The 26,483-nt window shown below is 45.6% G+C and overlaps 1 protein-coding gene and 1 long non-coding RNA gene across 2 annotated transcripts in view; both read left to right on the forward strand.

Annotated features, from left to right (window-relative positions):
- Positions 1–2,318: 2,318 nt before the first annotated feature.
- The window catches only part of LOC145723874 (uncharacterized), a 114,865-nt gene continuing 90,700 nt past the window's right edge, over positions 2,319–26,483 (forward strand). Inside the window, exon 1 of the long non-coding RNA XR_014149225.1 lies at positions 2,319–2,422. This is a non-coding gene — a long non-coding RNA (uncharacterized LOC145723874). The remainder of the gene's footprint in view (positions 2,423–26,483) is intronic.
- The window catches only part of CREG2 (cellular repressor of E1A stimulated genes 2), a 28,675-nt gene continuing 9,804 nt past the window's right edge, over positions 7,613–26,483 (forward strand). Inside the window, exons 1-2 of the mRNA XM_006734410.3 lie at positions 7,613–8,039; positions 10,299–10,468. Of these exons, the coding sequence (XP_006734473.1) occupies positions 7,623–8,039; positions 10,299–10,468 (587 nt within the window). The 5' untranslated portion in view covers positions 7,613–7,622. The remainder of the gene's footprint in view (positions 8,040–10,298; positions 10,469–26,483) is intronic.

Consider the following 26,483-nt stretch of genomic DNA (forward strand, 5'->3'; position numbering starts at 1 on the left):
GAGAGCAATTGCCAGGGAGTACGGTAAATAAATGTATGTTTAGTTTTTAAAATAACTTCCTTCCACCATTATTCTTTTTGATGCTTAAATTATTCCATCTTTTCCCAGTGGAAGACCTTTTGAGTTGCCCCCTGTGTTTTTCTGACATGACCCATTAATCTTTTCTAGCTCTGTTTCTTTTCTAACTCGAGAAGGCATCCCAGGTGCGTCTTGTACATTCCCAGCCCCAAACTTTAAACCTTGCTTTGTTACCTCTGACCACATGCCTCTCATTGTTCTTGACAAAGTATTTGTGAGTGGGAAGTAAGGGTGAGCAGTAGATCTGCAACCCATTCTCTCCTATTACTAGTCATATCTTCTTGTAAAGATACCGATGGCCAGTCTCCTGCAACCAAACCTGAGAGTATTTGCTAGTGGGAGAGTCCTTTGCGATAGCAGCAAATACCAGATGGTTCTGGATTGCTTACAGTAAACAAATCTAAAATCTCTGGAAAATGTTAGTAAGCCAAGTAACTGAGTTCCAATTCAAAATAGCTCCTTCTGGCTAAGTGCTATGACCACATGCATCATTTAGAGACCTCATGTGGTAGTCACACACTGCTTGTGGGACTATAAGATGGTAAAAATCATATTGGAAAACAGTTTGACAGTGTTTCCATCTGCTTGGGCTATCATAACAAAATACCATAAACTGGGTGGCTTAAACCACAAACATTTATTTTCTCACAGTTCTGGAGGCTAGAAGTGCAAGATCAAAATGCCAGGTGACTTGATTTGTGGTGAGAGCTCTCTCCCTGGTTTCAACTATCTCTCTTCTTGCTGTGTCCTTACACAGCTTTCCTTGGTGCATAGACACAGTGGGGCAGGAAGGTGGGTGGAAGAACTCTCTCTCTTCCTCTTCTTGTAAGGCCATTATGCCATCACAGGGCCTCACCCTTATGACCTAATCTAACCCTAATTACCGCCCAAAGACCCCATCTCTAAATACCATCACAATGAGGGGTAGAGCTTCAACATATGAAGGCGGGGGACCCACAAACATTCAGTCCATAACACAGTTTTGTATAAACATATACCTACTCTATCAGCCAGCGATTTTATTCCTAGGTATTTACCCAAAAGAAAGAAAACCTATATTCACAAAAAGACTTGTACAAGGGTACTTATAGAAGCTTTATTTATAGTAGACAATAGCTGGTAACAAGACTAATATCCATCAGTAGGATAAAGGACAAACCCATTTCAGTATATTCATTATATTCATGTGCTTGGGCTGCCATGAGAAAGCACCACAGGCTGGGTGGCTTAAAGAACAAAAATTTCTTCTCTTGCAGTTCTGGAGACTGGGAAATCCAAGATCAAGGCTCCAGCTGATTCAGTTTCTGGTAAGAGCTCTCTTCCTGGCTTGTATATGGCCACCTTCTCATTATGCCATCACATGGCTTTTCCTTGGTGCGCATACACGGGAAAAAAGAGAGTTCTTTGGTGTCCTTATTAGGGCATTAATTCTATCAGATCAGAGCCCACCTTTACAACTTCACTTAACTTTAATTATTTCCTTAGAGGCCTTATCCCCAAATCTGGCAACCCCCAAACCTATGAATTGTGGGTGGGGGGTGGACACAAAGCTTCTGTCCACAACAATAAATTATCGAAAGTGTAACACAAAGATAGACACAGACATGAAAGACAGGTTAGAGACCAGAGAGGTGTAAAATGTTGCTAATGAAAGAAGGAAGGAAAGAAAGGAGGAAGGAAGAAACCCACACCTAGATGCATTCCAAAGACATAGAGAAGAATTTTAAAGCCACAGGAGGAATAAAGAGCCACCATCTTCAAAGGAGTGGCCTTGAGGCTGAAATCTGACTTCTCAGTAGCAACATGGAAACCAAAAGTGGAATGATAACTTCCATGTGTTGAAGACATTGCTATTGCTAGAATTCTGTACTCGGGGGAAATATTTTCTGTGAGTGAAAGAGAAGTAAACTTCAGACAAACAAAAGAGAGTTTGCCACTAATAGACCCTCATTAAAGGGAATTCTAAAGGATATACTTCAGTAAGAAAGAAAATGATCACAGAAGATCTGAGATACAAGAAAAGATGAAGAGTGAGGAAATTGGAGAATATGTAGCTAAATCCAAATAAATATGGGCTAGGGGTGCCTGGGTGGTTCAGTCAGTTAAGTGTCCAACTCTTCATTTCAGCTCAGGTCGTGATCTCAGGCTCTTGAGATTAAGCCCCAAATCTGGCTCCATGCTGAGTGGGGAGTCTGTTTGAGATTCTCTCCCTCTGCCCCTCTCCCCTGTTCAAGCTCTCTCTCTCTCAAATAAATAAAATATTTAAAAATAGGGCGCCTGGGTGGCTCAGTTGGTTAAGCGACTGCCTTCGGCTCAGGTCATGATCCTGGAGTCCTGGGATCGAGTCCCACATCGGGCTCCCTGCTCGGCAGGGAGTCTGCTTCTCCCTCTGACCGTCCTCCCTCTCATGCTCTCTGTCTCTCATTCTCTCTCTCGCAAATAAATAAAATCTTAAAAAAAAAAAAAAAATTTAAAAATAAATAAGTGTGGACTGAATAAAAGAATAATAACAATGTCTCATTGAATTAAAAGAAATACAGCATTAAAACAATAATTACATGAAAGTCAGGAGAAGGGATAGTCTTTTTAACCAAGAGTGGTGGATCAACTTGATCTGTGCAGGGACAAAATGAACCTCACCCATATACAGAAAATGTCTTTAAATGGATTATAGACTTAAATGTAAGAGATAAAACTATTAAGCTTCTAGAATAAAACATCAAAGATATTTTTCATGGGCTTAGGTCAGGCAAAGATTTCTTAGAAATGATACAGACAGCACAAACCCTGAAAGAAAAAAATTGATAAATTAGATGTCATCAAAATTATAAATATTTGTTCTTCAAAAGACACTGGTAAGAAAATGGAAATGCAGGCCATGAACTGGGAGAAAATATTGGCAAAATACGTACCTGGCAAAGGACTGGTATGGAGAATATATAAAATAACTCTCACAACTCAACAATAGGAAGACACAACCAGATTTTTAAATGAATAAAGAGTTAAACAGATACTTCACCTAAGAAGATAGACAAAAAGTAAGTAAGCACATAAAAATCTGTCCAATATATTGTTTTTCGGTGAGAATACATATTTTTATTGAGTAGTTGGGCATAAGGCTTAACTTATTCATGAGATTTGCTCAGTTTTATTTATTTTTTATTTTTTTAAAGCTGCCCAATGTTAATAATCCATTGGAGAAATGTAAATTAAAACTTCAGTGAAACATCCCTATATATGCAGTAGAATGGTTAAAATTAAAAGCCACTCAATACCAAGTGTTGCCCAGGCTGTAGAGCAACAGGAACTGCCATGTGTTGTCAGTGGGAATGCAAACTGGTATAGATACTTTGGGGGAAAAAGCTTGACAATTTATTATAAAGGTAAACCTATAATTACCATACAACCCAGCAATCCTGTTCTTAAGTATTTACTCAAGAGAAATGAAAACATGTGTCCCCACATAGACTTGGATGTGAATGTTATTAGCAGCTTTATGCATAATGGCAAAAAAAAAAAGGAAACAGCACAAGTATCCATCAACTGTTGAATGAGTAAACAAATGTGCTATGTCCACACAAGGGAATATTAGTCGCCAATAAAAAGGAAAACACTACTGATACATAGAACAACATGGATTAGTTCATGTGATTATGCAGCCTGAGAAGTCCAAGATCTGCCATTTGCAAGCTGTAGGCCCAGGAAAACCAGTGGTGTAGTCCGGGTCCAAACCCAAAGCTCTGAGAACCAGGGGTGTCAATGGAGTCAATCCCAGCCTGAAACTGAAAACCTGGGAACCAGGAGTGCTGATGTCCAAGCGCAGGAGAAGATGGGTGTCTCAGCTCTATTCAGACCCTCAAGGACTGAGTGATGCCACCCCTGTTGGTGAGACCCATCTTCTTTCCTCATCTACTAACTCAAATGCTAATGTCTTCCCGGAAACACCCTCACAGGCACACCCAAAAATGATGTTTCATAGCTGTCTGTGCCTCCCTTAGCCCCGTGAAGTTGATAGGTAAAAATATTAGCATTAACAACTACCCAAAGACAAGCTCTGGCACTTTTCAACACCAAAAGACTGGAATACAGAAAATAAAATTAAGTCTTACAAATAAAAAAAAAAACAAACCCACAGGCCACCCAATAAAGATGGACAAAAGACATTAACAGGCATTTCACAAAGGAGGATATCCAATTGGCCAAAAAAGGATGAAAAGGTGATCAACCAACCACATTAGTCATTAAAATAAAAATTACTCGGGGAGCCTGGGTGGCTCAGTCATTAAGCGTCTGCCTTCGGCTCAGGTCATGATCTCAGGGTCCTGGGATCAAGCCCCACATCGGGCTCCCTGCTCCGTGGGAAGCCTGCTTCTCCCTCTCCCACTCCCCCCGCTTGTGTTCCCTCTCTCGCTGTGTCTCTCTGTGTCAAATAAATAAATAAAATCTTAAAAAAATAAAAATAAATAAAAATTACTCAGTACTTATCCACCAGCCCGGGGGGGGGGGGGGAGGAGACAAAACCCAGAAAATCTAACAATAATCTGTGTTGGTGAGACTGTGGAGCAGTAGAAACCCTCATACAGTGATAGCAGCAATGTAAACTGGTACGATCACTTTGGAAATAAGTTTGACATTACATAATAAAATTAAGCATACTTATACCGCACAAGCCGCAATTCTACAACAAGGTATACACTCTAGAGAAACTCCTGAATGTGTGTACCAGCGCCTTAGCTTGGGTCTAGACAAGGACTTGGCACTCGGGTAGTTTCTCTTGGGATGTAGTCCTAAAGAACAGGAGTGGTGCACTAGAATGATTAGACCAGGGAGGAAGGAAAGCCATTCGAAGGGGGTGTCATTGAGTTGTTAGCACTGTGAGCAACTGGGGCTCAATCCTGCTGGACACCCTCTGAGAAGCTGTGTGAAGTGAATTGTCCACCTGTGACCTGGAAATGGGGACTATTTATCCTTTGGCTCCTGTCCTCATTGGTCAAAGATCCCTTTTCTTGGGATCTATGAGTAGAATAAATGACCTTCGCCATGGCTGTCATTTCTTGATCTGCTGGCCTCACCCTATCTGAATAAGAAAACCTATTAAAACATCTACTGAGAATACTTGAATAAATGGTCATATAGCTACACAATGCAATACCACACGGCCATATATAGCCACAAACAACAAAACAAGTATGATTCCCACAAACAGAATTTTGACTGAATATACAAAGACACAAAAAAATGCATCAAGTATGATTTCATTTATATAAAGTTCAAAATAGGTAAGATGAATCTATAGCATGGAGGGATGCATACATAGGAAGTCAAACTGTAAAGAGAAGCAAAGAAATGTGTATCACAAATGTCAAGATAGTAATTACCTCCAGGAGAGGAGGCAGGGGATTGTGATTTGGGGAGAGGGGCAGATGGAGAGCTTCTGGGGAACTGATAATGGTCATGGTAATGTTTCCTCACTGAGTGATTTTAACAGATTTTCTTTTTAGTGGTTCTTTAAATTATATATATGTATTTTATGTATTTGCTGCATATGTCCTATCTCTTAAAATATTTTTGAATTGTTATCATGTAGCTTGATGAATGAACAGAGGGATAAAGAGTGAGGATACAAATGGATCAAAATGTTAATTGTATTATCTACCTGGTCCAAGTGTGGGTGCTCGCTGACTATAGCAACACAAAGAGGCTGGCATGGCTGCAGCAGAGTCTGGGAGGGAGATGCAGTGGGGACAGACAGGGACAAACACACAGGCAGGGACCAGGCTACAGGGGACCTATACACTGGGTTAAGGAGCTTAGACTTTTTCCTGCTGGCAATGAACAGTAAGAATCCGGCATTTCTTCTTCACATCGTGTGCTGGGGCTGGCGGAGGAAAACGTCCACCTTCACCAGAGCCTCAAAGGAAGACATAACCCCTCACCGTCAAGAGCAAGAGACTTGGTGGACGGAGTCAGCCGCCAGGCTTGCCCAGCTCCCTGCGGAGCATGTGAAGAGCAAACCGCTGCGCATCTCTGGCGGGCCTGCTCTGTGCTTCTCCTAGGCCACTGGGATAGATGCGACTGTCCTTATTTTGCATCCACGGCCAGTAGGTGATAGAACAGGATGTGAATTCATTTGAAGTCATTTGAGACAGCCCATGTTTTTAACGACTTGCTTATACCGCCTCTGCAAGACTGTGGCACACATCATTCTGGGGGCGAGGGAGAGAGATGGCAAGTCAGCGGTATATAGGGACGGCAGAGCCACGGGAGGAGACGAGATCGTGGGGAGAAGAATACCAGAACTCCCCCTGAGACTATCAATAGAAAGAGGGCATCCTGGAAAGGGTGTTTGGGGTGGGATGGGAGGAGGCCAGCTTGATGTGCACTGAGGAGACTAAGACTTTTTAAAGAAAAATGGCTTTGAAGAGAAGGAAAAAGGAGGAGGTAGATGGAGGGCCGGGTAGACAGCGGCTCTTCTGGTTATTGCACAATGGAACATTTGTCAAAATGTCTACAAAAGGTCTGGTGCTAATTCTTGTAACTTTGATCCATAACAAATTGGAAGTAGGACTATTAGATTTTAGATAGGAAATCTAGGGCAGAATATGTCTCCTTATGGGCAGATAAGGGAATACCATAAGCAGAGGTTCAAAAGTGTAAATGACATAGAATTATGTTGTTATCTATAAAACTGTACTATTGGAAACAGCCCAAATTTCCACCAATAAGAGAATGCTTAACTGTGGTACATTCATACAGTTCTCTGCCTCGTCCATCCCAGCTACTTTGTCTCTGGGTGTCTGAGCCCTTTTACTTTGGTTGATGATGTAAACATTTGATTTTGCTTTCAGATGAACTGGCAGCAATGCATTCCTGTCCGAGCAAAGCGTTAAGACGGTCATTATCCTTACAGAGCAAGGGAATCGGCTTTGGCATCAGATTGACTCGGTGCTAATCTTACCTTCACTGTTCACTCCTCTCTAAAATGGTAACAATCTCTCCCTTGGTCTATTACCAAAATATAACGCCTGCTCCATGCCACGCACTGTTCTAAGCCTCTGCAGAGGTGAACTTATTTAATTGTCCCATCCATCACCTCTCTGAGCTAGATACTGTGGTTTGCTTGTTTTTCTAATAAAGAAACTGAGGCACAGACAGGTTAAGTGACTTGGCAGGGTCACAAAGCTGGTGACTAGGGGAGTGTGTTGATTCGGGATTTGAACGCCCACCACCGTCTGGCTGCAGAACCCGTGCCATCCAACAGGAAACGAGCCCATCCCCGGACCTGGCACGCGGTGAGGGCTCTGCGCACGGCGGCTGCGGGACGTGCAGCGTGCGAGTGGAATCTGCTTTCCCGGGAGCCTGGACTTCTCACGGCGGGCGTGAGGCGGCGAGGGCTTCCCGGGGTGAGGACCTCGCCCGGGAATCCTGCGGCGGTCGGAAGCCGAGTCCGGAGTTCCGCACGTCCGCCGCAGGGGGGCGCTGCCGCTCTCGCCGGCCGCCCGCGCGCTCCAGGCGGTGCCCGCGGCAGGGCGCGCCGCTGCAAGATGTCCGTGCGCCGCGGCCAGCGGCCCGCGCGGCCCGCCACCCGCCTCTCCTGGCTGCTGTGCTGCAGCGCCCTGCTGTCGCCGGCCGCGGGCTACGTGATCGTGAGCTCGGTGTCCTGGGCCGTCACCAACGAGGTGGACGAGGAGCTGGACAGCGCCTCCACGGAGGAGGCGCTGCCCGCGCTGCTGGAGGACTCGGGCAGCATCTGGCAGCGCAGCTTCCCGGCCTCGGCGCACAAGGAGGACGCGCACCTGCCGCCCCCGCCCGGCGCCGCCCGCGCCAGGCCGCCCCCCGCGCCGCCCGGGATGTTCTCCTACCGGCGCGAGAGCGGCCCCAGGCTGCGCCCCGGCACCGCCCGCTTCCTGGCCCACGCCAGCGCCTGGGGCTGTCTGGCCACCGTGTCCGCCCACGAGAAGGTAAGCCGCCGCGCCGGGAGCCGGCTGCAGGTGCGTGCCTCGCGGTCGCCTGGGGACGGGGAAACGCTGGCGACCGCCCCCCACCCACCCACACCCGTGCTCCGCCCCGGGTCTCACAGATCGTGCCCGGCGGGCTGGGTTGCACGGTGGACAGCGCATAAATAACGGAACCAGACTGTGCTTTGCTTAACCCGGGAAAGGGGGGGGAGGGTGCTGACAGCCAGGCATCCTGCCAGGTGGATGGCCCCTGAAGTGCAGTCTTGAGGTGGTCAAAGAGGCGTACACATAACCAGCGCCTGACCCGACACCTGCACAGAAGAAGCCAGACCCGCCTTCGGCATCACAGACTGGTGCGGGCAGCCTCCCAGCCCGCGGCACCCAACAGCCCCGAACTTCGCCGTCACCTACTGACACTGGGCACTGGGAGAAAGACACCACGGGGTCTGTGGTGGAAATTGACATTTTGAAATATGGAACTCAAGAATTTTTCTGGAAAGGAGGCTTAGGGTGCAAAGTGTATACATGCTGGAATGAGGTGTTTTCAGCTGCAGTTTTATCATTCAGTTCGCAAATGTTTTACTCACCTGTTAGCCAGGTTTCCACCTTGAGCCAAAATGACATGGATAAATATGAGGATGTGCCATCCATAATTACACACCCTCCAGAAAGCTTTCAGGGCTGGTAAGATCCATATAAGGGTTTTATTACAGGGAGGTAGTTTGAAATCCTATTGAATTTATGCAAAACCAATTTTTTTGGAATGTGTCGGTCACTGGGGGGTCTCACCCATCTGGAAACTGGCCAAGTCACTGGGTTGTCCACTTTGCTTTCCTCCTATATGAAACTTAGTGGTTGACTATGTAGTTTTGAAGTTCTTGTTTTACTCTTAAAAAATAAGTAAGTTTATTCTGATGATGGCGGTGGTCTTAACCACTAGCATCCAAATGGTTTCTCACAGTTATGTATTATGCTCCTAAGACACACCTTACACAGATATGAAGCTTAAATATGAGGCTGATCTTGGTTTAAAACACAAATTATTTCAGGGCGCGTGGCTGGCTCAGTCAGAAGAGCATGCGACTCTCTATCTGGGGGTTGTGAGTTTGAGCCCCACGTTGGATGTAGAGATCACTTAAAGAAATAAATAAACTTAAAAAAAAAAGATAGAGTGAATGTTTAAAAAAATACACAGATTGTTACAAGCAATTAAAAGTCTAGTGCCAATGTACTGAAGATACTTTGACTTTCAACATCTCTTTTCTTAGCTTTGTTAGGAATTCCCCTTTCCAGTATTGACATTTAATCCAAATTCAATACATTCAGGGAACATTTCCCATGTACACATCACGTGTGCAAAGCATGACTCTAGGCAGTTATGACAAGCTGAAAAACAGAATCTGTGAATTGAACTTATATTACCATTTTGGAAGACTCCTGAACATTGTGTCTTCTTCAAAGATGAAAGCCATCCCTTATTCCAAGTCTACACACACCGCTACCATATAACGCTTTATGCAAAGACAGCCCCTGAGTTCTGAGCTCAGTGACAATAAAGAGCACTCTGTAAAGGGTAAATAAAGCTCATGAAGATTGGGATGCAGGATGCAGCAGGGCTTGGGAAAACCTAAGAAATATTTGCACATATGTCTGAGAACTTCACCTCCTCCACAGAATGATCATGAACAAAAATGAGTGTAGCATGTTTCTGTGACTTCAGGGTGAGTTGCTGAATTATGTAATGAAATATTGATTACAATAAAAAAAAAGAAAATGGTGTGGCTCTAAAAGAAACAGTAATAGAAAGTTCCCGGAGTCCAAAAATCACATAAGATATTAAAGTTAAGACCTAAGTTCTATCCCTGAAGTTTTCAAAACCTTGCGAGAGTGGGGCCTCCACGGGCAGCTTGTGGAAAAAGTTCTAGAACCCCTCCATAAATTTCATCGCCCCTCCCACAAATAACTTTAAATTTCATAAAGGGAGCATTTTTCTATGTATACGCAGGAGCTTCAAGAATAACCCCCTAGCTGTTCTTCCAAACAGAATGCCCCTGCTCAGCTCCTCTGTAGAAATTCTGGAGCCATCCCTGGGTGAACTGGGTCAGCTGGGAACCACTGTGCCTTCATTTACTACCTGTCAAAACCATGATGATGCCATGCCATCCTCGTGGCTATATTTCCTGGCCAGAGACACAAGGGAAGCTCCTGCCTCAGATCAATCCAAAACCCTGCATTGAAAAAGCCTTTTTCGCTGTTTGTTAGATCCCAGGACTGCCGTTTGGGAACTGCCTGCCCATCAGCGATGGCCCCTTGAACAACAGCACTGGGGTTCCTTTCTTCTATGTGACACCCAGGGACCCTGCAGTGGCCGATCTGATGAAAAACCCCATGGCCTCCCTCCTGCTGCCGGAATCGGAAGGAGAGTTCTGCAGGTAGACAAAGGGGTCGGTCTTGCCAGCACAGGTCCTCTGCATAAAGCAGGGAGACTATGGGGTGGGACCTCTCTGTGTCGCAGGACTTTAGCAGGGCCCTGAGATGCAAAGTGATGTGTTCACCAACGTGAAGTGGAAAGAGAGGCTTTCTACTCCTTGGAATCAGATAAATACAATTCTGCCACTCACCAAGCTGTGTGGTTGGGGGGCAAGTGGCTTCAACTTTGGGAGCCTCGGCTTCCTCCTCTGTGAAATGGGAATAATAATTCCTACATCATAGGGTGACTGGGAGGGTTGAGGGTCTTGTACAATACCCGGTGGGCAAATGGCAGCTCTTGTTATGATGGAAAAGGGGTAGGGAGGGGAGGTTGGGGAAGGAAGGATCCAGTAGTTGGTCTGTGAGGCCCACATAGCATGGAATCCATTTACCGCCCCCCAGTGGGCTCCCTAGTTCACTCTCTGTTTATCGTTTTTCAGATTAATTTCAAACCCTCCATCCCCCACCCAAGATGTGTATGCCAAAGACCCCGAATTCTTCAATACACTTTTTCAAAAACTCTAAAAGAAAAGACACTTAAGTGCAGATGGAACATTAACCCAGCACCATTGTGTAGAGCTTGAAATCGCATCCTGCCAGGGAGATGTCTGCACAAGGCTTGTGTGGGGGCCGCATGGCAGGAGCCCCCTGGGGAGCAGCAAATGCAGCAGGGGGCCTCAGCAGTCCCTTAACCCCCAGGACTCCGTCGCTTTAGGAACTAGGATGGGATTCATCCCAATTCCAAAATTCTATTATCATTTTTTTTTTAAGATTTTATTTATTTGACAGAGAGAGACACAGCAAGAGAGGGAACACAAGCAGGGGGAGTGGGAGAGGGAGAAGCAGGCTTCCCGCGGAGCAGGGAGCCCGATGTGGGGCTCGACCCCAGGACGCTGGGATCCGAGCCGAAGGCAGACGCTTAACTACTGAGCTACCCAGGCGCCCCAAAATTCTATTATTCTTTATGCAAAGCATAAAAAACATATTAAGCAAACAAACTGATTAGTTCCTTGAGGGTCGGGGGGTGTTAATAAAGCAACCACATGCTGTAAAATGCCACCCAGATAAAAGACCCATCGCTTACCCTTGGGACACTGACAAGGAGGGACTGCATCCGGCTGGAGACAGTTCAGCTGACCCACTTTCCTATACGGTCTGGCAAAATCCAGGAAAAGGGGTGTTTCCTCTTTCATGGAATATTCTCTCTGTTCTTGGCCAGCCAAGCTTGCTGGCACCAGAAGTATATTCCCAGGGTACCTTTCTAAACATCGGGGGAGTTCCTAAGTCAGGCATCCTAAAAGTCGTCGCCAGGCTGGGGCATGTTGATGCCACACCTGCTCTTGGAGACATGGAGCAGAGTGCGCAGCCGCTGCAGCGCTCAGGGTGTGGGAGGAATTGTCGACTGGACGGTCCCCGGCGGAGGTCAGCCGGAGCTGAAAGCTGGCACCCATGAGAAATCCAGCTTCGAGAGGTCCTAGCTGCGGGGCATCCAGGTCCGTAAGAACTGGGCGAGCCCGTGTGCGCGGCCTGGAACCGTGTGTGCTGACCATCTTCGGGTGTGCAGACCCCCTACAGGAAGCGCAAACCTCAGGGCACCACAAGGGTAGCTGGCCGAGGCAGCTCGGGACCCGAGGCGGCCCCCCCAGGCCCCAGGGCCACGGTGTCTCAGCACGCTTGTACGTCTGGCCTGGAAGAGGAGGGATGAGCTGCCACCCTTGGTACCCCTGTGTCTAGATCCTCATGCGAAACCACTTCTCAAAACTGCTCCCCCCGCCCCCCGTCCTGCTTAAGCTTCTGAAGCATTAAAATAGAGCTTAAAGAAATACACACAAGAATCAAGTTTAGGCATAGGAAGCACCGAAGCTCAGGTGACTGGCAGTGGGGCTCGTGGTCACCCCGAGGGCCCCTACTCCCGATATGAGCTGCCTGCGTCCAGGTGTGTTTCCTCTGGGTGAGCTTCGTTGTCCAAGTTCAGCATTACATTTCGGGTTTTGCCTCCAGAATCTTGGGGATGTCGAGCACAGAGACTTCACAAGAGAGGCCAACACTGGAGCCCTGAATAGTCAAGCCAAGCAGGAGCTCGTCGGGCCACAGGAGCATAGCAAGGCATCAGGTGGAAATGTCCGTAGCTAAGAACTACTCCTACACGCAAGAAGTTCAAGGTTTCGGGCTGGCAAGACAATACCTGGCTGGCCCTCCTACCTGATTGATCCCAGGGCCTAGAGGGATGGCCGGTGAGACCAGGGCTCTCTGTCAAGCACTTCAAAGCATTTCCTGCAGAGCAGTGGGATTAAAAAAACAAAAACAAACAAACAAAAAAACAACTCCCATTTCTCATGATGATGATAAATCAAAGCCACCTGATCCTTTCACGTTCAGAAGGCCGCTCATCCTCAAAAACGAGCATTGCCTTCAGTCTTTAAAGCTGGTGTCCTTGGGAATGGAAAACATGCAGCAGCATTTTTACCATCACATTTGGTGCATGCTGTGTGCTCGTGGTCTTCTGCCGCTCTCTGTCCCTGGGGAGGGGCCGGGGCTACCCCATTTCCTCCCAAGTGGGCAGACATATCCAGAACCTGTTCTTTCCGTGTGATGCATCCCGGGGCTCTGCAGGCCCTGAGGGTCATGCAAGGGTGAAGAGCCCGCAGCAACTGAACCACAAATCAAGGCCAGACAGGAAGGAAGCAACGTGGCCGCTGAAGGAAAGAAGTGCCTTCCCAGCCCTCTCCTGAATGGCCCATGGGGCATTTCGGCTACAGCCTGCCTCTCCGTGCATCAGGGTTGGCCCCGGTGCCCGCAGAGTCTGCACCGGGACAGGCTGGTGAGCCCACTTTCACGGACAGGGCACAGCCCCAGAATGAGGGCTGAACACGGTTCCCTTCCGAGGGTGAGCCCAGTGCATCTGTTTCTACTGCGAAGGCAAGCTGATCGACCCTCTGCTTGTGGAGCTCCACAAACAGACAGCTAGCTGGGTGTGTGTGCGTGTGCGTGCGCTTGCGTGCACGCACATGTGTGTGCTATGACGCGCATATCCGACTGTTACCCGTTCCGAGGGCATATACGTCAGTCACCCCCACTGGTTCCCTCCCAGTCCACTCTGTCACCTTGAATTCATCCTCAATCCAGCAGCTAAAGTGATCTTTCAGAACCCACATCAGATCCTGGATTTCCCCTGCTGAAATACTTTCACTGGGAAAAAATATCAAAATCCTCGGTAATGGCCTAAGAGGCCTTGCACAGCTGGGAGCCTGCCTCCCTCTCAAAATAGATAAGAGAGCCTGAGTCTTTGCTAATTGACTTAATAGTGGACTGATATCACAGTTTTATTAATTTGAGAGGTTTAACCTAAAAGCTTGTTGTCATCAAAGCTGATGTAGGTGTTTGGCATGCAGCTAAGAAATTGCTAATCCATTTTGTGTATCTATTCAATGTGTCTATTTTGGACATTTCCTATAAGTGGAATTATATAATATATGCTTTTTATGACTGATTTCTTTCACTTAGCATGATGCTTTGTCAATGCAAAATGAGCAAATCTTTTAGAATCTCCAACAGGAAGAAAGAGCATTTTATCTGAGCCCAAGTTAGGATAGCTGCTGGGAAATATGCTCTTCATAAGGAAGAAAGTACTCTGGAGAATGAATCGTTTTTACAAGGTTATATACTTTTTACATTCTGTAGAAGCTCAAAAGATTATGGATTAGCATAAAGGCAGGAATCAAGAGTTTTGTCATCAAGTAATTCAGGGAACAGGAACATTGATCAATATCTCAAGGACAAGAAGGTTTTCCTTTAGACTACTCCTTCACAAAGCAGATGCACAGTGCATGCCTGGTGGGCCATAAATCAGGCTTTTAGGTTGAACAAAGTTTATGTACAGTCATGCTGACATAGAAAGAAATCTAGAATGGTTTCCCTTGTGGGTCTTTAGAGAGTTTTTCTCTCATCAGCTTTCAGGGTTCATTATGTTTTAGCATGTATCAATACTTCATTCCTTTTTATGGCCAAATCCCATTTTATTGTATGAATGTACCACATTCTGTTTATCTATTTTTACTGATCTATTCATCAGTTGGTGGACATTTGCTTCCATGTTTTGGCTATTATGAATTATGCTACTATGAATATTTGAAAGTTTTTGTATGGACTTTTTTTTTTTTTCAATTCTCTTTGGTATCCACCTAAGAGTGGAACTGAACTGCTGTGTCATATGGTAACTGTATGTTTAACTTTTTGAGGGACTGAATGTTTTTCTCACCGGCTGTGCCATTGTATCTTCCCATCAGCAATGTATGAGGTGTCCAGTTTCTCCACATCCTCACCAACACTTGTTATTGTCTGACTTGTTTATGATGGCCATCCTAGTGGCTATGAAGTGGTATCTCATTGTGGTTTTGATATGCATTTCCCTAATGACTACTAATGTCAAGTGTCTTCTCATGTTCTTATTAGCTATCTGTATATCTTCTTTGGAGAACTATTTTATGCCTTTGCCCGCTTTTTATTGGGCCATTTCTCTTTTTATTATTCAGTTGCCAGAGTTCTTTCTATATTCTGGATATGATCCTCATCAGATGTATGATTTGCAGATATTTTCCTAAATAATTTTTATCTAATTTTCTCTTCTTTTTGTCATTGGAAGAAATAGAAAAACTCAGGATTCAATATTGACATTTAAATTCTAGGGCACCTGGGTGGCTTTCTGCCTTTGGCTCAGGTCATGATCTCAGGGTTCTGGGATCAAGCCCCGCATCAGGCTCCCTGCTCAGCAGGGGGCCTGCTTCTCCCTCTCCCCCTGCTTGTGCTCTCTCTCACTATCTCTCTCTCTCTCTGTGTCAAATAAATAAATAAAATCTTTTTAAAAATAAATAAATAAGATCTTAAATAAATAAATTCTATATAGTCTTGGTAGTGTCCTTTTGCTTCTATAAGCTGGGTCTCCCCCATCAGAAAAGGACATAATTGAGATAACTTTCCTGAGATAATACAGAAGTGTACCTAAATTATCTAATGTAGAATGTTAAGGAATGTCTAAGAAAAAAGATTTTAATTAATTGGATTACAAAGGAATTTGTGAGGGAAAGCTGTTATTCTAATAACGTAGGGATGCAGTGGGGAGATAACAATAAGTTCAACTAAACATTAATTGAATTAGGCATACTGTGTACAAAGGAACACCCTAAATATTGTGATGAAACTAGGAAGTTTTTCTTTCAAACGACATTTACCGAGCACTGCCTGTGTGCCAGGCAATGGCCACGTGCGTAAAGGGCCCCTAACTGTTAAAGCCACCCTCTCCACAGTAGGGGAGATGAATAGAAATCCACACGGTAGCCATGGTTTCCACCAGCTTAGCATCTCCACTTTGCATCTGTCCACCATTTCCATCTCATCCAAGCCAACCTGACCTGTCCTTCAAAATTAAGCCACTGAGGAGCCTGGGTGGCTCAGTCCATTAAGCATCGGACTCTTGATTTCTGCTCAAGTCATGGTCTCAGGGTCCTGAGGTGGAGCCCCAGGTTGGGCTCTGCGCTCGGGGCGGAGTCTGCCTGAGATTCTCCCTCTCCCTCTGCCCCTCCCCCGCTCGCACGCTGTCTCTCCCTCTCTTTCTCTAAAGTAAATAAATACACCTAAGAAACAAAAACAATGAAGACACGAACCTCTTGAAAGTCGCTTCCTTTCTTTGCCTCTTCCTTCCCATGTTAAAGCTGTGTTCACATTTTCTAGTCCCAGTAATTACCCGTTAGTTCATTCCCCAGGGTGCACTTCATTTCTGCCTGCCTCTCGAGAGGAGCCCAGGTCTCAGCCCCCGCGGACTGCCCAGGCCCAGGACCCCCTGCCCGGAGAGGCCCACGCCCCTGCGCCCAGGCCTGCCAGGACAGCAGGGTGTTTGCCCGCTCCCCACTTGCTGATCCTAGTTCGCTCTCCACTGCCGTTCTGCCCCGTTCCCCTTGAGGTGTCTGCAGAGCAGGCAGCGCGGAGGTTGACCGGGCTGCGGGCACTTGCGATTCTCGAAGCGGCAAAGCTTTCCCTGTAAGAGGGGATGGGGCTCCGGCGTGCTTAGCGGTACTTGCAGCCTGTGAGGGCCTGCGCCGAGGCTGCCGCCTTCCATCCTACAGGTTAGGAGCTGAGGGCTGAGAGCTGGAGGGCAGACGTGGAGGGTGCAGGGTCTGGTCATCCCCCCCCCCCCGCCCCCCACCATGCATGGTCTGTGCAGACAGACAGCTCTACTCCTCACTGAGCGCACACAACCTCCGGTTCCGGCTCCTCGGGAGCTGCCTTCTTTGCTTCTCTCCGTTCAAGTGAGTGAAGTGTCGGAGTGCCGGGCGGCTTCTCTTGCTTAACTCACCGTTCACTGCACATCTCTGGGCAAGATGGACAGTAGGACTTGGGGAAGGACAACTGAACGTGCAGTGCCGGACAGCGTCATCAGAGAGCGTGGATGTGACCTCTGAGGCTAGAGGCCCAACGACTAGGTCATTGTAACACCAGGATAAGGGCCAAAGCAAAGCACACTCTGAGGGCTCCTGTGGTCTGTGGAGCCTCTGCAGGGAGTTGCCGTGCTCTTTCTGAGGCAGGAGCCGTGGTGGATCTAAGAAGCACAGGTCGCCCGAGCTGAGCAACGAGCCCCGCGAGCCCAGGACGGGCTTCCGGCGGTGCGGGCAGAATGGCAGAGGGGGCTTGGGTGGAATCTTGGAAGTGGTTTCAGGGCAGCATCCAATCAGAGGCCAGCCCTGCAGCTGAGGAGCTGCCAGGGTCCCCCAGCCCCCATCTCAGAAGATCACATGGTGTCCCCGCTCCAGTCACTGGCCGCCCCTCATTGTAGGCATGGAGAACACCTTTGCTCCTTACCTCCAGCCTCCCGCCGCACTGCTGGGCATCCCTTCCAAGCTCCGTGTCTCCTGCTTGTGCTTTTCTTTTCTTCCCTGAGTCTCAGCAACCTCTGCCAGGATCCAAAATGCAACATCAAGGAGGCTGCCATTTACAGGATTGTACACATTTACTTCTCTTCCCTCCCGCACGCCAGCCTGGGTGCACCAGGGAGGGGGCCTTGCCTTGTCCTGATCATCAAGACTCATTCATGTGCTTTCCTAAACAGAAGAACAGCCCTTCCTGAGCTGTGCTGGCTACCCTCCACCTCCCCACCCAACCGGGTCCTCTCCCCCAGTCACACAGAGACGCAGCAATTCCTGGCTAGCTGCAGTCAGCTATTGTTTCTTTAGGAGTGATTTTATTGTCTTGCTCCATCAGGAGCCAAGGAATGCCGTGAAGCTGGAGTCAGAGGTCAGGAAATAGCAGATGGGGTATCAGAAGGGGGCGCTGTGCAAAATGATAACCAGGAGCAAGAAGTAAACGGACAGACGTGGGTGGGGGAGTCCAGTAGGAGAGGCAGTTCCTTTCCTGCCAGTGCTGCACACATCCCCAGTCTGGGGATGGACCAGCAGGGCCCTGACTAATCCAGAAAGAACAAGGCCACCAGTGGATTCCAGATTTCACACCAGCAAGGTCTTTTTCACTATTTCACTCTATAACCCATTTTCTTGCCTTTTCGAGCTTCTGGAAACTGCCTGCATTCCTTGGCTTGTGGCCCCTTCCACCTTCAAAGCCAGCAATGGCTGGTTGTCTTTCTCTCTGACACTCTGTTTTGTCTCTCCCCAAGACCTTTAAGGACCCCTGTGCTGCATTGGGCCCAGCCGGATAATCCAGGATAATCTCTCTATCCAACACCAGCTGATTAGCCGCCTTAATTTCCCTTTGCCATGTAAGGTGACACAGTCACATGTTAGGATGCAAACATCTTGGGGGGGGTGGCATTATCCTCCCTACCACAGGTGGAAAGGAGCTTATACTGAGTCTAGCCTGGGTTGCCCACTGTGGAAAGGGAAAGTTTTCTGTTTACTGATTTAAGTACATAAGCTCCTTTTTTTTTTTATTATGTTCAGTTAGCGAACATAGAGTACATCATTACATAATCTCCTTTCTATTCTGTGTAATCACCACCAGTGGAGAACTAAGACGCTCCCTATTTAAATATGATGGCCCCTATTTAAATTCGGTAATGACTTACTTATGAATACTAATCGTTGCTTTCATCAAAGAGCAGTTCTGTGAAGAAACTAGCTTTACTAGTGAGCAAAGCATTAGGTACAACTGATGACCGTCTTGTCCAGTAGATGCAAATTTAGTTCCTGTTTACCGTTCTTGCTTATTTTCTCCTGTCGCAGGTATTTTTACAAAGTTCAATGTAGATTCGGTTTTTGTAGTTATTATGTGGATTGCTTCCCAAAATTCTGTCATCTTAACCCACAAGAGAAATTCACAGTTCAGCAGCTACATTTTTGCAGTGTCCTAAACACAGCAGACCATAACACTTTCAAGTGGTACAGTGTTCTCATGTGAAGCAACTGACATGAAAATGTGGGCATGCCCACTCTTCCTCTTGTTAAAACTCAACAGGCTGTGTAATAGAGAAAAGCTTTCAGATAGGTGAAAACAACTTCCTTAAATATAAGCAAAACATATGCTTTGCTCAACAAATGTACCTTTCTCGAGATTTTAATGCAGTTTAATGGGTGAGAATGAGTTTTAATGAATTGTGCCTCGAGGCTTCCATTTTATGATACAAGCCATCTGGGAGAAGAGGATCTAGGAGAGTCTGCTTGGCCAGCTGTGTCAGGAGCCCTCAAACCTCCCCGGGGCGCGAGGATTCGCTAAGGCGACTCACAGGACGACTGTGAAAGGATACAGATCAAGGTCATCAAAGGCAAAGTCCAAGAGAAAGCAGGCCCAAGCTTCCAGGAGTCCCTCCCCGTGGAATTACATGGAGATGCACTTAATTCTCCCAGCAACGGGGCATGACAACACACCAGAGAAGCTCACCTGAGCCTTGAGACCCAGGGTTTTTCCTGTAATTCAGTCACGTGGGTGCTACAGTGTCCGCAGGACTGATTTTAGCTACTCAGTCTCTGGGCCCCACGAGGTTAAATTGACCCTGTGTGGCCCAGGGCCTCAGACATACAAAAACACTCTCATGGAGGAGGATGTGTCAGGGGCTCAGAAGTGATCTTCCAGGAGCCAGTCGAGGGCCAGTCCTCCTGAAGCAGGCCTCTCTGTGGAATGCGCAGGGTTTGGGCAGCTGTGGCCCACTGAGTTAGCTCTTTAGCACGTACCAGGCCATCATGAGAGGGGACCTACATCACATGGATATCGTGAGGATTAAGCAAGTCAGATGCCTTAAAAGATAGGTCATGTTATGTAACGAAGATACGTAAATGTCAAATAATGATACCTGATTTCAAAGAGGAAAATAGAAATGATAGCATTTTCTCAAGCAGTAATCAATTATAAAACAAAACAAACGGATTGGTAACTAGGTGGGTAGATTTGAAATGAAATGCACAGCCCGGCTAGAAACTGTCAAGGTTCTTCTAGTGGGGACAGCTTTTACCATGATGCCGGGGGATATCATAGTATTAGGATGGTAAAAATACACAAACAGGGGTGCCTGGGTGGCTCAGTCAGCTAAGCATCTGCCTTCAGCTCAGGTCATGATCACAGCGTTAGGGATCAAGCCCCACATCGGGCTCCCTGTTCAGTGGGGAGCCTGCTTCTCCCTCTGCCCCCACTCATGCTTGCTCTCTCTCTCTCTCTCCCCCTCTGAAATAAATAAAATCTTAAAAAAAAATACACTTCTAGGAGCCAGCTAGAGTGTGTCTTTCCCACATCTCCCTGCGCTCCTTAGACACTGAGGCTTCCAATGGAGGGAGAGGATCTGCCACACACATAATTGGTCTCCATTTTAAGCTTAAAAAAGAAAATACTTGTAAGATTTTATAAGTTAACTCCCATCTACATTATATATTATTTACCACAGTCCTAATTTAATCCCTTCCAGCCCATAGTATCCTCCCTCTGCAACAAATGTGGCCCGAGAGGCAGAGGAGGAGGTTTTTGGTGCTCACCATTTCAGAGTCACCGTTCAGTCCCTACCATCTTTGTATTAGCCCAGGCTGCCGTCACAAACTGGGAGACTGGGAGGCCGAAACAACAGAAATTTATTTTTTCAGGTTGGGAGGCTGGAAGTCCAAGACTAAGGTGTCAGCAGGGTTGGTTTCCCTTGAGGCCTCTCTCCTGAGTTTGAAGATGGCGTCCTTCTTGCTTGGTCCTCACGTGGGCTTCCCTCTGTGTGCCCCTCCCTGCTCTCTTCTTATAAGATCAGCAGTCCCATCGGATGAGGACACCACCCTTATGACCTCATTAGCCTTAAGTAATTAATGAACCTTAATTACTTCTCTTAAGACCCTGTTTTCAAATACAGTCCCACTGGGAGTTTGTGCTTCACCATTGGAATTTGAAGGGCACACAGTTCAGTCCATAGCAATCTTCTTGATATTTCATGATCAATACCACTACCAATTGAGGCTATACAATTCCAGAACTTTCCAGCCACTCCATCCTTTCAGCCCCCAAGACAGTTGAGAAGCAACAGCAACACTCTCTGAGGGCTTGCTACACGCCAGGCACTGTTCTCATTACGTTATGTGAATTCGTGCATTTAATCCTCATGGAGGGGTTCCAGGGGACCCGATGAACAGTCTCACAATCTAAACCAGGGGTCGGAAAATGTTTTCTATAGGGGGAGGATGGCAAATTTTGTAGGTGTGGTAGGCCATACAGTTTCTGTCATGACTCCTGAACTCTGCCATTGGGGTGTGAAAACAGCCATGGGCAAATGAATGTGACTGTCCTCCAAAACAACTTTTTTCAAGTAGACTGAAATCCAAATTTCATGTGTCCTAAAATAGTACTCTTTTGATTTTTCTCAATCCTCTAACAATGTAAAATCCATTCTTCTCTGTCACGCCAAACAGAAATAGGTGACAGACAATCATTTGCCTGGTCTAAACCAGTTGAGAAATAAAAGAGTAAAGCAAAGTCTCACCTTTAACACTGATCAAGCCAATGTGGAGAATGTGGGCAAGGAAACTCCCGAATTGACAGATTTACAAAGTCTGCCGCGCTTCACCTTAGACCTCCCTGAGCTGTGGCTGGTCTTTCCAGTTTATGGCAGAGATAAGTAGAATAGAATGGTTACTTCCTGTAGGGAGATGTCCAGTATCTTCTTTCAGATTTGCCAATTAATTGAAGTCTGAGTAGTGGAGAGAGTCAAGAGTGTTATCCTGGGGAACCCCCCTCATCACAGGACCAACAAGTCTCCCTGTCTCCCCACACCGACACCTCACGACACCACTATGAGGCAGGGACTCTTCATGTCTGTTTCTTACATGTGAGGAAACTGAGGCATAAAGAGGTTGAGTCACAGACAGGATTCAAGTTTAGGAGGCTGATTAGGAGCCCACACGTTTTTGTTTTTTAAAGATCTTACTTAAAGTAATCTCTATCCCCCACGTGGGGCTCGACCCACAACCCTGAGATCAAGAGTCACACGCTCCACCAACTGAGCCAGCCAGGTGCCCCAGGATCCCATGCTCTTAACCACCTCACTATATGCTTTTCATGTCCTCCTGTATTTACCATATATCAGAATGCTCAGCCCTACAGACTGTACAAGACAGACAAGGAAAGAGTACTTTATCTCTCTTTTTTCTGACTGTACCTGGCCTTAAGCAAAAGGGAAATGCAAGCTGTCTCCCGCTTCCTTCTCTCCTTTGATGTGGTGGAGAACAGTCCATTTTCTCATTTAGCCTTCGATAATGAAATATGGTGCCAGAAAATCTTTCAAGGCTATAGACTGATGGGGAAGGGAAATGATTCAGTCTGCCTCAAAGAGCTCTATCTTTAACCTGCCCACGTTAACGTTTATATGAGAACACCATTCATTACTTCCTTATGATGCTCCTCGTGCTTTTACACACCTTTGAACTCTGTGAAGAAGGCGGGCAAGAAATTAATGTCCTCACTTTACAGAAGAGGAAACTGAGGCTCTGTCCATGGGGCTGCAGCTCACAAGGTCAGTGGCGGCACTGAGAGCGGACACCGTGCACTTCCTGTGATTCAGCTGCTCCGCACAGCCCCACAATACAGCGTGACATCACTCAACATCAGAGCTGCAGTTTTCCAGCCCCTTCTCTATGCTCAGTGGACAGAAATGGTAGAAAAATGTTTGAGAATTCTGTGAGTAGATAGACCTCACAGCATGTACTTCTCCAAATAAAATGTTCACAATTTAATTTTTAGGTGGAAAAAATAAGATAAAAGCTCTATGTATGATATAATCCCAAGCTTATTTTAAAACACACTTATTTTTATTTTCTAACATATATTTTTATAGTCTCCAAATCTTCTATATGGAAACTGATAGTGTTTTTATCTTAAAAAAAGAAATACAACTACAGACTTCATCAATCTAAAAAAATAGTAGGAAGAAAAACCTTTTTTTAAATGCACACTCATAGGAAACAAAAAGACATCCCCAGGGGTCAAAAATTAAGATGAAACAAAAAACCAGAACTTCTCTAGTGGGGTTTACCAGTCTGAGAAAAATAGAGGCTTAGGTTTTTTGGGTTTTTTAAAAGATTTTTTTAAATTTTATTTGAGAGAGGGAGAGAGCAGGGAGAGAGGGAGAAGCAGACTCCCCACTGAGAGGAAGCCCGATGTGGGACTCGATCCTAGGACCCTGGGAGCAGGACCTGAGCCAAAGGCGGACACTTAACGGACTGAGCCACCCAGGCGCCCAGAGGCTTAGGTTTTAATACAACTAGAAAGAAGAAACAATAGCTTGGGCTAGGTCAGATGAAGAGTTAGAAATAAAGTCCCTATATAAAATCAGACCTCCAAAGAGCTACATTTTAATCTTTCACTTAAAGATTGGGAGATCTTATTCATTTTAGATATCCTTATCTTATAATCATTGAAGTGTATCTTGGGTATCTATTTCTAATATTTCTGTTTCTACTGGCTCTTGCTTCTTCCTGTGAATTATGGACTGAGCTCATCTTTAACAAGGCTTTGTCTAAGAATCCTTTCAGGATTTCCCCAGGGATACTGAACAGTCCAAGAGAAAACAAAACACAGATACTGAATAGTTAAGGGTCCCTCAACAAAACCATCAAAGCTGATCACCTTAAAGTCCACTAGTCAGAAAGCCATACCTATGCAGTCAGAATTTCTAAGTGGCTCTGGGATACCACATTTTAAATATGAATAAACAGCCAAGGAAAGCATTTGAGGAAAATCTCTAACATGTGAAATGAACAGATAAAAAGAACTAGGGAGAATTAATACAAAGAGAAGGAAGCAATTTTTCAGGAAAGAAGACAATATATTGCAGAAGAATGGGCTTTAAAATAAAAACGCTCAGTGAGGACAAAAAGAAGAGTTCTTAAAGATGAACTATGATAGCAGAAATAAAAAACTCAACTGAAGCATTAGAAGGTAGATTTGAGGTGATCTCCCAAAATGTAGAATAAAAAGAAATAGATGAAACATATGAGCTGAACAATAAGAAAATTAAAGAACTAATCCAAAAGGTCCAACAGTCAAAATAAAAGAATTCCAGAAAAGGTGAATTGAGAAAATAAAAGAAAAAAGTTGTCAGATATAATTGGAGAAAAATTCCACAGAACCAAAGGACCTACGTCTCCAGATTTAAAACTATCCACCAAGTACCCAGAAGAGTGGATTTTATTTTTAAAGTCTGTATCGAGGTACATCATCATGATATTTCAGGAACTCATAGGTCAAGGTTGGTTTATGAAAGCTTTCAAAAGAGCGAGGGGAAGATCACATACAAAAGAGCAAGAAAGGGGATCACATTGGGCTGTTTAATAGCAACACTGGAATGGAGCAATGCCTTCAACATTATTTGGCGGAAATTATTGCAAACATAGCATTTACTACCCAGCCAAACTATCAATCAAGAATGAGAGTAGGGGGCGCCTGGTGGCTCATTCGGTTGAGTGACTGCCTTCGGCTCACATCATGACCCCAGGGTCCTGGGATCGGGCCCCGTGTCAGGCTCCCTGCTTAGCCAGGAGCCTGCTTCTCTCTCTGCCCCTCCCCACCCCCACTTCTTTCTCTCTCTGTCTGAAATAAATAAATAAAATCTTAAAAAAAAAAAAAAAAAAGAATGAGAGTAGGGACGCCTGGGTGGCTCAGTCGTTAAGTGGCTGCCTTTGGCTCAGGTCATGATCCCAGAGTCCTGGGATCAAGTCCCACATCGGGCTCCCTGCTCAGTGGGGAGCCTGCTTCTCCCTCTGCCTGCCGCTCTCTCTCTCTCTGACAAATAAATAAAATCTTTTAAAAAAAAGAATTTGAATTGAAATTACATCATCTATAAAGATTAATTCTGGGAAAATTGACATCTCCATTAAATTGGGTTTTCCCATTCATGTATATGGGATAACTCTCTCTTTAGGCCATTTATGTATTTCAATAAAGTCATAATTTTTTCCACCAAGATATTACACAATTTTTGTTGAATTTATCTCTAGGTATTTTATAGGTTTTGTTACCATCTTATATACTTTTTTTAAAAAGATTTTATTTATTTATTTGTCAGAGAGAGAGAGCACAAGCAGGGGGAGGGGCAGAGGGAGAAGCCCCTCCCTGCTGAGCAAGGAGCCTGACTCGGACTCCATCCCAGGGCCCTGGGATCATGACCTGAGCCAAGGGCAGACGCTTAACCGACTGAGGTACCCAGGTGGCCCTTTCTTCCATACTTTCTAATAGTTAAAAATAGTTTTTTGCTTATAAGTAGCAATGCAATTGTTTTAGAATCATTGTTCTTGAATTCAACAATCTTGCTGAGCTTTCTCCTCAATATTAATGTTCCGAGTGTGGATTCTCTTGCATTTTCCTTTGTATACAGTCATATCATTTGCAAATAACTATAACTTCGTTTATTATTTCCCAATCTTTATACATATTTCTATTTCTTGTCTTACTACAAAAACCACAATATCCAGTAATATGGACATGCTCATCTTGTTCCATGAGATATAACATAGGTATAGGATTTTGATAAATATTCTTTGCCCTAGGTTGCTGGGAGCTTTAAAAAAAATCACAAATGGAAACAAAAGCAAAATAGGTAATTCGGACTTGATGAAAATTTAAAAAAAAATTTTTCATCAAGTCCGAATTAAAACAGGCATAGGATTTGAACAGACATTTCTCCAAAGACATACACATGGCCAACAAGCATATGAAAAGATGGCCAATATCATTAGCCATCAGGGAAACGCAAATAAAAACCACAGCGAGATACCGCTTCATATTCACTCAGCTGGCTAGCATGAAAAGGACAGACTAAAACAAGTGTTGGTGGGGATGCTGAGCAACTGGCCTCCCACACTGCTGGTGGGAAGGTAAAACAGTGCAGCTGCTTTGGAAGACAGTTCGGCTGTTCCTCACAAAGTTATACGTCGCATTGCCATGGGAGCTGGGGATTCCCTTTCTCACCATTCCACCGCTGAACATGTCCACACAAAAACACGTGAATACATGTGCGTGGCAGCATTATTGGTAAAGGCCCCAAAGCGGGAACAACCCAGATGTCCATCGAATGATGAATGGGTAAACAATGTGGTCTACCCATACAATGCAATAATATTCAGCCATGAAAAAATGAATACTAATTCAGGCTCCAGCATGGATGAACCTCGAAGTCACTATGCTAAGTGAGAGAAGATAGTCACAAGAGACCACAAACGGCACAATTCCATCTGTCTCGGCAAAACAGGCACAGCTGTAGAGGTGGGAGAAGACCAGCAGTTGCTCGGGATGGGGTGTGGGGTCAGGAATGATGAATAACTGCTAATGGGCGCTGGGGTTTTTTGGGGGGTGATGAAAATGTTCTAAAATTCGATTATGGTAAAGAAGCTGAGAAAAAGAGAGATAAACAACTACTGGATCACGAGGGCAGAATTCGAGAGATAAGCGATACCATAAGATGAAACAACATTAGAATAATTGGGATCCCAGAAGAAGAAGAAAGAGAGAGAGGGGCAGAAGGTA

This window comes from Leptonychotes weddellii, chromosome 10 (genome assembly GCF_054177405.1).
Source record: "Leptonychotes weddellii isolate Sample4059 chromosome 10, ASM5417740v2, whole genome shotgun sequence".
NCBI classification, from domain to species: domain Eukaryota; kingdom Metazoa; phylum Chordata; class Mammalia; order Carnivora; family Phocidae; genus Leptonychotes; species Leptonychotes weddellii.